The following is an 18,039-nucleotide window of genomic DNA, read 5'->3' as shown; positions in this document are numbered from 1 at the left end:
ATATACCTAATAAAATCATTTGATATACAAAAGAGGTGTATCATTTGGGATCCTGCTAACAACAAAATTAGTTGGTATAATAAGGGATTACAAAAAAGATCACTGGGCTTAACTAGATTTAAGAAGTGGCCTACAAACAAGAGGGGTGGGATCCTGCCACCCATGGGGCTACAATGGACTAGATGGTCCAGTAGCTCCAGTTGCAGCAGCCAACTTGAAAATGTCAACTTTGTCATTCCATCTAGCAGAAGCTCTGTGAATATGTCTTGCCCAACCACCCCCAAAGTGCTCATGACCAAGAATCTACATCTCTAGGCTTCCATCAAAACCAACTGGAGATTGTGACTTGATGCCCTTGCTTCAAACTTTCTCTTAGTCTATTCTATCACATCTCCTTGGGCCTCCAAAAATGGGTTATCTGACCAACCAATTCCTCTTTCACACCTCTTTCTTGTATGCCCTCAGATCATGATCAATATGGCTGGAGTATTTCCAAAAATATATCACTACTTGCTCTTTGAGTTATCCAAAGCCGTTTGTTTACTGATTTGAGGAGATTCAATTGTTTGTTCACTACTCTAGAGTGTTTGTGCAATGTTTGAGGAGTGCCAGCATCAATAGATTTTGTTCACAAAAAATACAATGCAATTTTTCTTTTCAGCCCATTCCAACATTTGTGGAGTGTTCCAAGAATCTTGGAGATCGACAAATTTATCAAAAAGGAATTCTAATAGTGGCAATGAGTTCAGGAGATCAAGATGAATCCAGTGATATTTTTCAAATGCAGTTTTGACATTTTTGGAGCTCTCCACACTTCTTGGAAAAGTTTGCTATTTTTGTAAAGCACTAATTTTCATAATGTTTGATATCCAGAGAGGTTAAGAATATTTTGGTGTGGTTAGAATCTATATTTGGTTCATTTTATTATTTTTTTGTAACTTTGGTGGTGGTGTGGAAATAATTAAATGACTATATATTTAAGTTGTCAAGTGAAAAATAAAAGACAACTTAAATTTAATTATGAAAAAAAGGGAATTGTTATAGAGAAATAAAAGCGACTTATTATTGGCCTGAAAATAATGTTAAATTAAAAGGTCACTTTAGATGGAAAATTAAAAGGCAACTTATGTTTATTCATCTATTTTAAAAGGTGGCCAACACAGTGTTTTTATAAGAGGTCCAAAATTGATAATATTACTAGGCATGTGGTACAAAGTGGTGATTTAAAAGGTTGTTTAAAAAAGAATATTAAAGGTGACTCAGAAAATAAGGATTAAAAATAATATCAAATTAAGAGTTTGAAAAGTTTGTTTTTATTATTGAGGGGAAAACTTAAATAAAAGAGAGATTATTTTAGTTACCCTAAAAGTGCCTATAAAAGGAGTTCTTGAGAAGAGCTTTTATTCTTGTTATTTGTATATTCTTGAAACCCTAGTGTGGAGGTTGAGCAAGATTGTTCAATGACAATTGTAATGCCAACACATTCAGCCAAAGCAACTATCACAGCTGAAAACTAAACATGGCTACCATTATGCCCAGGCACAGTCATGTTGCCAGCCCTGTCGACCTTGCAAGCCCACATCTGATGGATTCAAATATCTAACAGGCGACTACTGTACAATACAGTTTTTCCCTCTGTAAAAGCAACTCCTATACAAGTTGGGCATTCAAATAAATCAAAACTATAAGGTATAATATGCCAAGTAGATCACATAAAATTGAAACCCCATCTGCATTTATTTCCCTGCATGCTAGAGTCATTATTTAATATTCAGCCTTCAAACACTTCTAAGACAACATACAAATTTTCTTTGGTGATTTCACAATAACAACATAATCAGGTTTTTACTTGATATTTGCATTTTACTTTTAACCAAGAATAGTACTTGAGAAATTTAATTCCAAATGACATATTCGAATAGCAATGAAGTTTGACAGGAAACAGCTTACCTAACAAGCTTCTAAAATTCAGGAGACTTGAACCTAAGAAGACCTTTCGAGGATGTGATTGCCTAAGATTTCCAAAAATGGTTCCCCATATTTTGTGCGAAGATCCCTCCAACAACCTCCAAGTTCTCCCCAAGAGTAAACAATGCAAATCCAGAACTCTCTCATGGTCTCACCAAAAAGAACTGCAAAAACCCAGTGAAAAACTGAGCCCCAAACAATTCCCCCAAATTCCACATTTGAGCCATCAAAACATATTTTCTAATCTGTCAATGCAATTGTGCCATTATAGGCACTTCTAGTGTGACAGGTAATATTGAAGAATAAGTCTTGGATGGCCCTTAACTCTCTCTCTTCCTCTTCCAAAATTTGATATGGCATTGCCAAGAATGAAAAAGATGAAAACAAAACCAAATGAAACATTAACAGCTGCCTTAAATGATATGCCTGCCTGAACCAAGCTTACTCAAACTTAATTTAAATTAAGGTTGAAGTAGGTGTGGTTTTCTACATGAGCTTCCCCTCTTTAACATAAGTCTTCTCTTCAATTTTCCATTACTTAGCCTTTCTCCATAGATATTTTTAATTATATAAGATTTATAATTAGTCCTCTCTAAGCATTGCCTGCAGAGCTCTTATTACTAGAGAGAATTTTATTTAACTTTAAAATTCTAATCTGAACCCTCCACCTTGCATTTTGTAAGAATTTGTCAAAAACAACCAAGATAAAGAGCTCAATGAATAGCACCAACAAGAGAGACAAAATATTGATAAGAACAAACTGTATTCTCATCAAAATACAAAATATGATCAGTTGGATCTTAACAATACAATGAAGATGAGCTTGCTTATAAAGGCAAGGCCATATGGATATGTGAGCACACGATTATGACATGTGGCTCAATGAGAAACAAGGGTAGGTGAGGGTAGATAGGGGAAATAATAAAATGTTCCCTAAGAGGTGGATCACCGACTGAAGGTGGAATTTCTCCGACAAGTAACTTCCCTATGTGCACACTTCCCTAAGTGTCTCATGTGCAAACTACAATGAAATGCATTACCCTAAGTCAACTTAAGTAAAGTGTAATTATGAGACATAATTTACACCAACACCCCCCTTAAGTGCAACTTAGGGGAATCTAGACTCAAGTTAACAATGGAAGATGGGTCCTGGCTATGAGGCCATGTTAGGTACCTATGTACAAAGGCAATACAATCTCTCACAAACGGAGAAAGAGAGAAAACCACATGGGAAAAAACTCCCCCCCAAAAGAGAGACGAAAATACAAAAGAACTCTCAAAGAAGAATGAGAAGGACAAAACCCCATGTGAGGAAAAAGTCCCCCCCATAAGAGAGAAGAAGAGAGACCAAGTAGTTCCCCCTCAATGTAGAATGTGCACCAATGGTAGAAGCTCGAAACTGAATGAAGAAACTGCTCCACGATCGTCGAACAACGTTCCTCCCCTTAGGAAGAAACAAAACCAAAGGTGTATCCATGAAGATTCCCCAATCATGAAAGGAAGATGTAGGAAGAAACCTCAAGATGTATGGAGTCTCTGAAAACAGCTCAAGTGTCCCCATGTTGATGCTAAAAGCTGCCCCCTTCAAATCAGGTGTGGTAGTCCACACTGTTGAAAAGGACAATCCAAGATCTAGTGAGGATGAATGTAGAACATGATCCAAAGACTCAAGTGTCTCCTCTAAGGATAGAAAAACCTCCTCCAAATGCTGTACGTAAGTATCCACAATCATGTCAACCTCGGAAGAATGATCATGTAGAGAATGAACAAGAGGGTTAGAGAGTTCCCTTGCAACAACTGAAGAAGGATTATCTCCATCAAAGAGAGGATGAATATCATCAATGATGTCTCCCAAATCTGCAATGTAGGACTCCTCAAACAAACCTGCAATGTCTGTCAAGTAGTCATCCCATGGAACTATATCTGGAAGACAAGGTATATCCTGCTACATTGAATCACAAGAAACCAAAACTATAGCAACATTTGCATCATCAGGTGCAATAGTAGATGTGATCAATATGAGGAGATGAAATGCAAGTGTCAAGAACTGGATCACATGTGAGAACACCTAAGTTCAAGTAACCAAAGTTCTCCTCGATATCAGAATCCACACAATAAGTGTGATCATCATGTGAAGAATCAACCTCATCAATAGGATCAAAATCTGAAAAGGAGTACAACCGAGATGCATGATCCACCACCCCAGTTGCAATGATAGCTCTACTCTCCAAGTCTCTAATGATAACTGAATCAGGTGTGAATCATAGTCTTCCTTGTTGCCCCATGAGTGATCTGATAGATAGAAAGATGATTGTTTGTCAAATCAGGTACACAACACATCATTGAAGGAGTTATCCCCAATAGCAATAGATCCTTTCCCAATCACTTTCATATATGTATGATTGCCCCCATGGCTTTGATACCATGTAAGAATTTGTCAAAAACAATAAAGATCAAGAGCTCAATGAATAGCACAAACAAGAGAGACAAAATATTGATAAGAACAAATTGTATTCTAATCAAGATACAAAGTATGATCAATTGGATCTTAACAATACAATGAAGATGAGCTTGCTTATAAAGGCAAGGCCATATGGATATGTGAGCACATGATCATGACATGTGGCTCAATGAGAAACAAGGGTAGGTAGGAGAAATGATAAAATATTCCACAATAGGTGGATCACCCACTGAAGGTGGAATTTCTCCTACAAACAACTTCCCTATGTGCACACTTCCCTAAGTGTCTCTTGTGCAAACTACAATGAAATGCATTACCCTAAGTCAACTTAAGTAAAGTGTAATTATGAGACATAATTTACACCAACACATTTGAACACAAGCCCCTATAAGCCTTAGTAGAAATTTAAATCTTTCGTTTGGCTTTCCAAGGTCGAGGGACCCCTTAGGAAAAAACTCCTTCCTAAGAATGAGCGTAGGCCCTTGGTAACTTATCACGATAATGTAGGGGACCTTGCATAGGTTTAATACTTCCCTAACATAACAAGTAACAACCAAAACCTGTCACCACACAAAGACACCACTGAATAATGATCACACATCCTGGAAACTAAGAACATTAGAAAATACTAACACTAACAATCCCAGAACCAACATCCAAGTCACAGGAACTCATCTTGCAATGTTTAGCTAACATCTAAAAGGTCAAAACAACAAAAATTTAATGATAAGTTGATAACCCTTACCAAACCATCAAATATTGTTCATGATCATACCAACAACATCAAACAACTATGAAAGTACATGTAGGAAAAGGGAATGCAATGAATGCCATCGTCCAGTTTTGGATCAGGATGGTGTCAACATCCTTAATCATCATCAATGACATCACCTGGCCTTTGTTCACATCCACTTGTCCCTGCAACCACAATTTGAATTGGCAACACCTGTCATTCAACATGCTATCAATATACAGAAATTAATCTTAATAGAACAAAATCTGATCTGTAATAAATAAATCAACATAATTCATGATAACAACTACTAATATGATGTTCTGTCATAACAAAAGTCAGAATGCGAGTATGGTCGGAAAGCTAATGACATTGTTGGGTAGGAATTAGAATACAATGGATATAGGGAAGGACTGTCCTGCTAATGCTGCACAAAATCTCTCTGAAGCGTAAAATTGAGGTTATCGTTTGACATGAACATATGTAGTTCTAAAAGTGGTAATATTGGTGCCTGTAATTTCATTGATGTAGCAGGATAACTTTGTAGATAAAAGTTATACCTTACATCTCTATGTCATATTTCCGAATGGCTGGCTATGTGAGTTATATTAGGCAACAATCCACTCTTGTATACAATAAAATATGAGTCCATATGAGAGAGTTGTTAGTATCTTCCATCTGATGTGCAGCTCTTTAACACCGAACATCTTTCTATTGAGATACCTTAAGTTCTTCATAATGCCAAATAACATACAGTGGCATTTGGCAAAATATTAGCAACTTATTTTGAAAATGTTATATATAAACTTGGACCTAAATTCCTAAAAATTAACTTCTTTTACTGTACTACCATAAATTTAATTCCCTTGGCCAGTAAAGCTTATTAATGGTTATACTTATGATTCATGAATATAAAGTAATAGTCATCGCATTGTGGGAGGATATGTAATCCTGCTTGAACCATTAGTGCATATAAGAGAAGGCAATTATGGAAGGCTAAGTCATGGAGTCTTGTTGTGTACCCCTCTCAGGTGAAGATTTGAAGATTATAAATCTTTCATGCTAAATTGAACAACTGCACATATAAAAAAAAATGCTATAGTTATTAGTGGTATTGTAGCAACAGATCTGCTAGAAAAGTGTAAAGCTGTTTGGTGCAAAGCAAGCCTCAAGTATGGTTATATAACGGAAAGTGACAGTAAATGAGAAAAGAAATTATCACTCGCATCTGTATCTTGCTGCAGTTTTAGATCTGTTTAACACAATTTTTTTCTCTTTAATAATGTTAAGTATATTTTTAAACATTTTCTTTATTTACAGCATTTTTTTCTTTAAGCATTTGGTGCAAAGCAAGCCTTAAGCATGGTTATATAAGGGAAAGTGACAGTAGATGAGGAAATAAATTATCACTTGCATCTGTGTTGTGCTGTAGTTTTGTATCTCTTGGACACATGACTTTTTAATAATGTTAAGCATTTCTAAACTTTGTGTAATATGTCTTCTAAGTTTTACATTTCAATGGTTGGGAAATTATTTTCATTTTTGAATAGTAGCTTACCACTTTTGCGGAGGCTCTTGAATGTTAAAATCAGTCACACATTTCGGCTGCATTACTTAGAGAAGCAATACCTTCTTAAGAAAACATGCTTAGATATCGACTGATGCCATACAGGTATGGATCCTATTGCAAAACGCTTTATGTGGGATGTCATCTCCCGTATATCAACTAGACAAGGGAAAACAGCAGTCATCTTGACAACCCACAGCATGAATGAAGCACAGGCACTTTGCACACGCATTGGAATTATGGTAGACTCATAATGTTTTTCCTACTGTGTAAATCTAAATATTCACTTTATTTCTAGGGTTTGTGTATATTATCTTCAAATTAAATCAATTTGCATTAAATGAATTTACTGGCTTCTTTAGGTTGAAGGCCAATTATGTTGTCTTGGAAGCCCTCAGCATTTGAAAACACGCTTTGGCAACTATCTTGAATTGGAGGTTTGTTTATCTCAGATATTTTAAGATAATAAAATGAAAATTTGGTTTAAGGTATCTATGTACCATTTTGTCGTTTAACATCATGGCAATCATCACTGAATAAAATCAGTATTATTTTAATTATATCAATCTGATCAGTGTTTCCTCTAATGTTATTGCAGGTAAAACCTATGGATGTTAGTACGATAGAACTAGATAACTTGTGTAGTCTGGTACAGGATATGTTATTTGATTTCCCATGCCATTCAAGAAGCATCTTGAGTGATTTGGAAAGTTGTATTGGAGGATCAGATGCTGGCCCATCTAATCTTTTAACAGAAACCACTCTATCACAAGATATCATCATAGCTGCAGGAAGTATGCTAGGACATGAGGAATATGTACAAGCCCTTATCACAAATAGTCCTTGCACTGATGGAGTTTTTAGTGAGCAGTTATCAGAACAGTTGTCCCGTGATGGTATGCTTAATTTCCCTTAATCAAATGCTTCTCTTCTGCAAAGTTTTACATTATTATAGAACCTTGTAGTTTCTTGGGTTTGGAGAATTTCAATAAGATTTGTGTACTTCATTTTTCTTAAACCACTTGGCTATTAAATCAAGTTACCAAAGCTGATGCTAAAGCAACTTTCACTTGGTCTGTTACACAGTAGAAAGCTTTTGAAGAATTAAAATGTAAACAGTGTTCTCTGCCAGTGCTTGCATCACCTGATTTTCAATAACCCTTTTGAGATTGAGATGGATGCATCTAATTATGTACTTGTTGTGTTCCTCACTCAATTTTTATGCCTAGTTGCTTACCATGTCAAGTCATTTTCTTTTGTTAGATTTTATGTTATACCATAGTTAGTAAATAAATAATTATGTCTAGTTGCTTACCATGTCAAGCCATTTTCTTTTGTTAGAGTTTACGTTATACCATAGTTAGTAAATAAATAATTATGCCTAGTTGCTTACCATGTCAAGTCATTTTCTTTTGTTAGAGTTTACGTTATACCATAGTTAGTAAATAAATAATTATGGGCTCTTAAGTCAGAGATAATGGATTATTTAAACCTCTTGGTTAATAGCTATTATACTTTGGTGGTTATTGTTGGAATCGTTTGCCATTGCACCAAAAGCTCGAACTATCAACACCTGATACAAACGATAGATTTAACCCGATCCATGGGAGGTGGTTAAGCCATGTCATGAGTCCCCAAGGAGGTGCTGACCACCAAGTCAACAATCTCCCCATCGGCAACAATTGAGCCTCAGTACCCATTGCAAGGACACTCGAACCCGTGACTCAAGGCTCTGATTCCAATTGTTGGAATCATTTGCCGTTGCGCCAAAAGCTCGAACTATCAATGCCCAATACAATGTAGGAACCCCTGCGAGATCTAACTATTCTGGCCTCAAAATTTTCAGGTTAGTCTCATAGATGTTTCGTCAAACAGTTGTCCTTCAACCCTTGAACCCGCTGTAATGAAATCTGATTTCTTTCTTGATGTTTATGGCCCAAGGAATTATATCAAACAATTCACATACAAACATTAGATTTGCTGTTCTGTGTTTCAGACTGATAACCTTGCGTGTTATTGACACAAGGATGGCTTGCAAATGATTTTCAGCTGTAACCAACTTAAACACTCAATGCATAAATGACTTATTTGATTCTCTCAATGCTTATAAATGAATTGCAGACTAGAATGTGGACCTACAGCCAAAAGACATTTATGCAAACATTTGGCATGCAAGCTACTATTACCTTGGAAAGGGACATATCATCAAATAATTGGCCTGCAACTAACAAATAAACTAACAGCTGCAAATGCACTATGTATTCCTTCAGTTATTCAATTGCTGTTCATAATACACCATACCTGGACAAATTGGATTGCTTGGCAATGAAAACCCTTGTCTTTTAACTGCTGCTGGAGGTGTACGGCTGCCTTGGAAAATGTGCCAGCACTCAGATTGAAGTCTATGTACTCTTTGGTTGCTGTGTATTGTCTTCCTGCACCCCTGCGACCCCTCTCTAAATTTTCTTAGAATTTATTGACAGCTGCAAGCATGAAATCGTACCTCTTGAAATGGTACAGCCAGCACATGGTACAGCTACAACTGGAAATGTACGGCTGTTGGGGATTGATGCCACACGTGGTAAATCCCTTCACAAATTCAGTCACTCAGTTTAGCAGATGTAGATTCAATGATTAGCACAAAAAACAAAGAATTTCTCCACCAATTCGCTCAATGAAAACTTGTGAGTGAAGCTCTCCCTATAGACTGCAATTCAGTAGATATTTAACTACTTCAGAGCAGCAATGCATTGAAGATTTGCATGTTCTCCAATGGTCTGGAAGTCTGAAACCCTAGGTTTCTTCCTCTCCAAGAAATCAACAATTTTCAATAGCATAATCCTCCCTTCAAATTCTTCAAGGCAATATATATAATTTCCACAAAGGGTTCGATTTTCTCCATAAAGCCATTAATTGCATTTAATGATATTAAATGAATATAATATGTGCACTTTGTCATTTAATAATTGCCTTGATAAATGAGCCCAATTAATTAACTCAAAATGGCCCCATCTCATGATGCCACGACCCTCACTTAAGTTGTGATATAAAGTTATATTATAACTTTATAATATAAGCTTCTAAACCTTTAATGTTTATTGAGGCCAAATAAACATTAATATCTCCATAATTACTCAATATCTCTAAGTGCCGTCTGAACTAGGGCCTAAGCTGATGATGCTGCATACGATCACACACCTTACTAAAAATAGTAAGGTCCCCCTCTAAGCATCTCTGACTTACTATAAATACTAAGTAATGCATACGGAGTCCAAATGAAGCCAAACCTACAAAACTCTGACCATTGGAGAAGCTGCATCTCTCAAAGGATCCTCTCTCCATCCTCATTAGACTACGAGGGTCGGAATGATAGGCTAATCTCACTGAATATATGATGACAACAAGAAGGGTACATCACATACAAATGCCAAATTTAACCTGACCTATGGGTTGCGATTAAGCCATGTCACGAATCCCCAAGGAGGTGCTGACCCATGCATTGCGAATTGGTTAACGTACTAAGTTTAAGTTGATGGAGCATATTCTAGATTATAGGATCAAGATGAAGATTTGTACTTTGTTGTGAATAAGAAGACTATCCTTTTGAACAAATCTTTACTCCATTAGTGAATATTTTTGTATGGGTTTTTGCTATCTTACAACATGCCATTTGTGTGAGTTGAGCATGTTACTCTTAGCCTAAATCTAACAATTTTCATGGTAAAAAAATATCACACATGAATAGGAGCTTTATGCCATCATCCATGTATATAAATGTTGAAAGTTCTACCTACTTATTGTTAAAGGAGATTTTCACCCATGCAGATCCTAAATTATTATAGTTCCACTTCCTATAGATAAAACATAAATTGCAGCAAAAGTAGAATCGGAATTGTTCTTTTTATCTTTGATGATTCCATATGAACACTAGGCATACAAAGGGATTTTTCGATTCAATAGCAATTTGTTTGAGTGAATCCCTGGTTCAAACTCTTGTCTTTGTGCTTGACATATCTAGACATCAGAGCCTAGTCCTCTATTTGCAAAAGCCTAACAGCTTGAGGAAGATTCTGAAACCGGTACCGATGGAAAGTTTGAGACAATAGTTGGAAGGAGCTCTTGAAGATTTTGATGCAGAAAAATTGAAGAATATCAATCTGGAAGATGAACTCAGAACTGCTCGGGAATTTATCAAAGCACTTCAAGATAACCTGGTAATAGCAAAGAATAAGAGAAAAGAATTACATGTGCAATTGCAAAATCAAAATGATGAAGAAAAAGAAACTCTCAGAGATATTGCAGAGAAATTGAGACGAGAACAATAACATGAAGAATGAGATGCAAGATTTAACCATGAGACTATGCAAGGATATTGAAGATAGAAAGGGGAATGAGGAAGATTTGGCTAGAAGACTTAATGAAAGATCAAATGAATCTCAAAGGCTTAGTTGTGAAAATGATATGCTTAAAACTGATTTGATTCACATGCAACATGACAAAGAGGAACTTTGAGACAAGTTAGCTCTTTGGAAAGTGAGTTGGTCACTGCAAATGAATACAAAGACAAATTTAAGAAAAGTTCAGATAATCTTGATGATATGCTGAAAAATCAGAAACCTGATGGAGAAATGTAATGGACACCCCCTGTTCGGTACTAAATTTATGTCCTTTCTACTTAGTGTAATTTTGTCAAACAGTTGGCGTGCAAGCTGACTACTGGATTTTTTGGTTCTTGATTTGCTATAGGATAAATTTGGTAAACTGGTATTTATTGTAAAGCTTTCAAGTTTATTCAATATAAAAATAACCAGACATATCAAATGCCAAAAGCAAGAGGATTAATGCTGATGATATTTATTTAATTCCAACTCTAAGCATACAAATCAGATTTGAAGAATATTACAGACCATATGATAATAAACAAATTCAAACCTGGACTCCACAAGTATAGAACCTGCTGAAAACACTGTTCACGCACTGTAGCTGCACTATTCACGGCACTGTAGCATTTTTACTATTCACGCAGCACTGTAGCAAAACACTGTTCACGCGGTACTGTAGCAAAAACACTGTTCACGCGGTACTGTAGCAAAACACTGTTCACGCGGTACTGTAGCAAATCACTATTCACGCGGTACTGTAGCAAAAACACTATTCACGCGGTACTGTAGCAAAAACACTATTTTCAAATCTGCACTTTCAAACCCCTGTAAAAACATCATGCGAGAACACCAAATGAAGCCCAATGTGTTTCCTGAATGAAAACACCATTAATCCTCCTGACTGTGTCTTTCAACAGCGAAGAGAATGCTAGCAAAGAGGGATTCCGTCCTCCAAGCCCAATAATCAGATTTCTACGAAATCCAACAGCATAACATTAATTCATCCCAGCATATCCCAAAAGAGAGCTCTCAACCTCCATTTATATCTTCTTCCTGGATGCAAACACTTCATTTTCTCAATGTGGGATAATACATTTTAGAATAAAATATTATTTCCCACAATGTACACATTAAAGGGAACTTTTAATATTTTAAACATTACTTTATATTCCCAACCTTATAATATAACGATAAAGTTAAATATTTAATTTAACTTTACACTTTATCGTTAAATATTAAAACCTTGTTGATAATCCCTTTAAATCATTGTCGCCTTCAAATATTTTCTACTCATAATTATGCCAACCAGGGAAACACTAAAAATTCCAAGTCACTACTTGGAGACTAACTTACTATAAATAGTAAGTGTCTAGAAACCTTGTCAAAGCAACACCGATTGGCCTGAAACTGAAAACACCTAGGCCAAAATACCTCAGGATCCCACCAATGTCCTTGTTAGCCTTCGGGATCGTGTCAGAATAGGCTAACGACACCCCATATCATGTTGCGCTAAAAAGGGGACATTACAGTCCGCCCCCCTTGAAATTGCTTGTCCTCAAGCAAATTCACTCCTGAATGTTGCAATACCTGTTCATTCTCCCATGTAGCATCCTCATCTGGCAGGTCTCTCCATTTCACCAAGTATTCCTTAACGATTCTGTTCCTGAGTGTCCTTTCCCTGACATCCAGAATAGCTTCGGGTACTAACACAAGCTTCCCCTCCTCATCCAAAGGGGGTAAATCTGCAGAAGGCACTACACTTTGACCAATGGCTTTCTTAAGCCTAGACACATGAAACACATTGTGCACCCGACTGCCCTCTGGAAGCTCAAGCTCATAGGCGACTTCGCCCACTCTGCGAATCACCCTGTAGGGACCATAAAATCTAGGCTTCAATTTTTCAGCTCCGCTCTTCTTGAGTGATGACTGTCTATATGGTTGTAGCTTCAAGTAAACCATATCCCCTACCTCGAAACTGCGCTCCATTCGGTGCTGATCAGCGTACAATTTCTGTTGATTCTGGGCCTGCTGTATATTCTCCTTGAGCACTTTCAGGATGTCCTGACTATCCTGCAATAAGTTTTTGGCTTTGGGCACTCTGCTGTCCCCCAAAGCTAAATCCATGAAGCTAGGTGCGTCATAACCATAGAGTGCCATGAAAGGAGTCATCTTGATGGACATATGATAAGTGGTGTTATAACAATACTCTCCCATATGCAACCATCTGACCCAAGCCTTTTGTTGTGCAGTTACATAGTTCCTCAAATATCCCTCCACCCATTTATTCACAATCTCTGTTTGCCCATCTGTCTGCGGATGATAACTAGTACTAGGTGTAAGATCTGTACCACACAACCTAAACAACTCCTGCCAAAAAACACTCATAAACTTACTATCCCGATCACTGACAATGAATCTGGGCAACCCATGTAACCTGAATATCTCTCTAAAGAAAAGATCTGCCACCTGTGCTGCTGTGTAAATGGACGGAATAGCAAAGAAGTGAGCGAACTTCGTCAAGCGGTCCACCACCACATAGATGCAATCCCTTCCCTGCACTCGTGGTAAACCAGTGATGAAGTCCATCGAAATACTTTCCCATTTCCTATCTGGAATGGGCAAGGGCTGTAATAAACCTGCAGGAAATGTGTGCTCTCCCTTATTCTGTTGACAAACCGCACACTCCCTGACATACCTCTGAACATCATCCTTGAGCCCTCTCCATGTGAACCGCTCTCGGATCTGCCTGTAGGTCTTGAAGATCCCCGGATGCCCAGCTGTGGGTGCATCATGAAATGCCTTAAGTATCACCTCTCTCAAATGTGATGACGGAATCAAATAAACCCTGTCCTGAACTCTGATCAATCCATCTATCACCTCATAGCGATCATCTTGTATAGTACCTGAAATCAATCCAGAAGCCCAAGCATCTCCGACATACTCTGCTATAATCTGATCTCTCCAATCTCCTGAAATCTCTGCCAGGGCACATAAGTGAGGTCTCCGAGATAAGGCATCAGCCACCACGTTTTTCTTACCTTTGACAAACTCTATGTCAAAGTCATAAGCCTGCAATTTAGTAACCCATTTCTGTTGTCGGTCATTAAGATCGCGCTGGTTCATGAAATATTTAATACTGTTGTGATCAGTTTTGATCACAAAACGCCCACCTACCAAATATGATCGGAATTTGGCCAATGCATGCATTATGGCCAACATCTCCCTGTCATAGATAGAATAGCTCCTCTCGACACCTCGGAGCTTCCTACTCTCGAATGCAATGGGATGTTTCTCCTGCATCAATACTGCCCCTATCCCATCACCTGAAGCATCACACTGAAGTTCAAATGGTTTCGTGAAATCTGGTAGAGCTAAAACCGGACAAGATGACATCACTTGTTTGAAGTGGTCAAAACATCGTTGCGCTGCTTCTGTCCATACAAAGGCTCCCTTTTTAGTGAGGTCTGTCAAAGGTGCTGCCGTCTGTGAAAACCCCTTAACAAACCTCCTGTAAAACCCGCATAAACCAAAGAACCCCTTAAGCTGTGTGAGGTTCGTGGGAGTAGGCCAATCTACTATAGCTCTAATCTTTTCAGGGTCTACTTGAACTCCATCTGCACTAATAATATGCCCAAGGTATAGTAATTCTGTCATACCAAACTCACACTTAGACTCCTTGGCATATAAAGACTCTCTCTCTAAGATAGATAATACCTCCTCCAGATGCTGTGAATGTTCCTCCCAGGTCTTACTGAAGACCAAGATGTCATCAAAGAAGATCAAAACAAATCTCCTCAACTGCTCCCTGAATACCTGGTTCATACAACTCTGAAATGTAGCGGGTGCATTGGTTAGTCCAAATGGCATAACCATAAACTCAAAGTGGCCATAGTGGCATCGGAAGGCTGTTTTCTCAATGTCCTCTGCTCTCATCCTGATCTGATGGTATCCGGATCGCAAATCAATTTTGGTGAAGAAACATGCCCCATGCAACTCATCAATCAGCTCATCAATCCTAGGAATGGGATACCTGTTTTTTATTGTTTTCTTATTCAATGCCCTATAATCGATGCACATGCGCATTGTCCCATCCTTCTTCTTTACCAGAACTACAGCTGAAGCAAAGGGGCTTTTGCTAGGCCTGATGTGCCCCATTTCCAACAATTCCTTAATTGCCTTCTCTATCTCATCTTTATGTTTCTTAGGATGACGATAGGGAGTGATCATCACTGGTTTGGCTCCCTCCTCGAGCTCAATAACATGCTCTGCACCCCTGTCAGGAGGAACCCCATGCGGGATATCACTGAATACCTTGGCATGTCTGTCAAGAATCTCCTGTATATCTGGTGGATGACTCTTCACTCGAGGCTCTGGTGAAGTTGGCATAACTAAGCACTCTGTTGCCCACTCTATGTCATTATGTCGAAAAAGTTTCTCCATTCTCCTCAAAGAGACTACCCTGCAACTCCCATCTGAAAGTCCCCTGAGTACAACAGTCCTACCCTCATGCTGAAACCTCATTTCCAACTTCGCTAGGTTGAAAGTGAACTCAACCAGCGATGCCATCCATGTCATACCGAGGATGACGTCGTAATCTCCCATGTCCACAACATAGAAATCATCCTCCAACTCATAGCCATCTCCAAATCTAATGTGAAGATTTGAAACCTTCTGAGTACATAATAGCTTAAGGCCATTAGCCACCATGACTCTAAAACCATCATGCTCCTCTGTCTGTAAACCTCTCCTGGCTACCAACTGTGTATCTATAAAGTTATGTGTAGCCCCAGTGTCAATGAGAGATATCACTTTCTGCCCCTGGATAGTACCCCTGACCTTAAACGTGATTGCCTTTTGGGCCCCTGTCAAGCGTGCCAACGATCTATCATCCTTAGGAATGCTGCTCTCCTCTATCGTGTTACCCTCATCTGAATCGGAGTGCTGATCCTCCCCCTCTGACTCTGACTCCTCTGCTGAAAAATACTCCATTTGATTTGCCTTAGCCTTGAGAGGGCATTTATGAGATAAGTCCCAAGGCTCTCTACACTGGAAGCATAGTTTCTTCTTTCGTAGTTCATTCAAGGTTTCACTGTCTAGTCCTTTTGATCCTTCTTTGGGTTTGTTATACTCTTTCTGAAATGGTTTTTTGTCTTTGTCCTTGCGGTAGGGAGAATCTGTTGAATGGTATTTTCCTTTGTATACCGAAGGGGCTAAATCTCGTGCCTTTTTAGTTGCTTCTGCTAAGGTGAGTGGATCATGTCCCTTCACCCAACCACGTAACGGATCAGCAAGCCCATCACAAAATAACACCACCAATCTCCTAGGAGAGATATCAGTAACAAGTACAGACAAACGCTGAAACTCGGCGATGTAAGCATCCACTGAACCTGACTGTTTTAACTGTGCTAGCTCCTTGAAATGTAACTCGGGATCCCTAGTGTCAAATCTCTCGATCAATCTTTCTGTGAATTCCTCATAGGATGTAATCTGATTATGCCCCAGAGTCACCATGCCATGATGCCACCATTCATGCGCAACGCCGTCCAAATGCATAGCCGCATACTTGATAGCCTCATCCTCAGGCATAGGATTTAGCTGCAAGTATGTATCTATCTTCTGCACCCAAGCTCGTGCAGTCATCTTCCCTGAAGCATCATAATAAGGCAAGGAAAGTTTTCCAACTTTCTTTCTTAGCTCAAAATTCTGATTCCTCCCTCCTGCTCTAGGCATATGTCTCATCCTCAAGTCCATATAATCTCTGAGGGAAATATCTGCCTGAAACTCGAGTCCACTGGCCTCCCAGTCCCTCCTGAACTGACCCTGTAACTCAGTAATCTGCGGTTCGTTCACTGGTTGAACCGGATCCCTAGGTGGAAAGGTGGGTAGAAGAGGTCTCGAGCTCGCTGTTCGAGCTGGGCGTGCAACGTGTCTAAAGTTATCCGCCTCATTCCCATTGTTGCCATGTCCATTATTACCATTAATATTATTCTCAGGGCCATTGTTGTTGCCTCGGCCTCCATTATTATCATTGCCCCTATTGTTATCGTTTCCCCTATTGTTATTGTTTCCATTGTTGGCATCACCTGGATTAATATTAACGCCCATCTGTCTAGCCATAAGCTGCAACATCATGTCCATTTGCCTATTCTGCTCCTGCTGCATACGCTGCCCTTGCTCTAACCTACCCAGCAACTGTCTGAACATTACCTCCCCCTGATCTGGAACGATATTCCTCTCATCTCGGTCACCCATACTGCTGTCCTGCTCGAAGAATATTTCCTCTATGTCTGTATGACTGGATTCTATGTCCACCTGCACAGATGAACTAGACTGCTCACTCTGACTATCCGGATTTCTATTTTGTCTGGCCCTGGTATTGCGAAAATTATAATGCCCCTGTTGCATGCTCAATCATACATTCTGGACCTGTTTTATTTCTGCAATATGTTTTGGTGAAAGTTTCCCACAAGATGGCAGATTCTTCTGCTCTGATACCACTGTAATGGACACCCCCTGTTCGGTACTAAATTTATGTCCTTTCTACTTAGTGTAATTTTGTCAAACAGTTGGCGTGCAAGCTGACTACTGGATTTTTTGGTTCTTGATTTGCTATAGGATAAATTTGGTAAACTGGTATTTATTGTAAAGCTTTCAAGTTTATTCAATATAAAAATAACCAGACATATCAAATGCCAAAAGCAAGAGGATTAATGCTGATGATATTTATTTAATTCCAACTCTAAGCATACAAATCAGATTTGAAGAATATTACAGACCATATGATAATAAACAAATTCAAACCTGGACTCCACAAGTATAGAACCTGCTGAAAACACTGTTCACGCAATGTAGCTGCACTATTCACGGCACTGTAGCATTTTTACTATTCACGCAGCACTGTAGCAAAACACTATTCATGCGGTACTGT

The 18,039-nt window shown here is 38.5% G+C and overlaps 1 protein-coding gene across 3 annotated transcripts in view; it reads left to right on the top strand.

Annotated features, from left to right (window-relative positions):
• Positions 1–18,039, top strand: part of LOC131060731 (ABC transporter A family member 1) — a 233,622-nt gene that overhangs the window by 202,281 nt on the left and 13,302 nt on the right. For all 3 annotated transcript variants that reach the window (XM_057994085.2, XM_057994086.2, XM_057994087.2), the window contains 3 exons: positions 6,835–6,971; positions 7,092–7,166; positions 7,328–7,625. In XM_057994085.2, coding sequence (XP_057850068.2) covers positions 6,835–6,971; positions 7,092–7,166; positions 7,328–7,625 — 510 coding nt within the window. The remainder of the gene's footprint in view (positions 1–6,834; positions 6,972–7,091; positions 7,167–7,327; positions 7,626–18,039) is intronic.

Source organism: Cryptomeria japonica, chromosome 10 (assembly GCF_030272615.1).
Source record: "Cryptomeria japonica chromosome 10, Sugi_1.0, whole genome shotgun sequence".
NCBI lineage: Eukaryota > Viridiplantae > Streptophyta > Pinopsida > Cupressales > Cupressaceae > Cryptomeria > Cryptomeria japonica.
The sequence above is the reverse complement of the archived record's forward strand: the minus strand, read 5'-3'. Positions and strand labels throughout refer to the sequence as shown.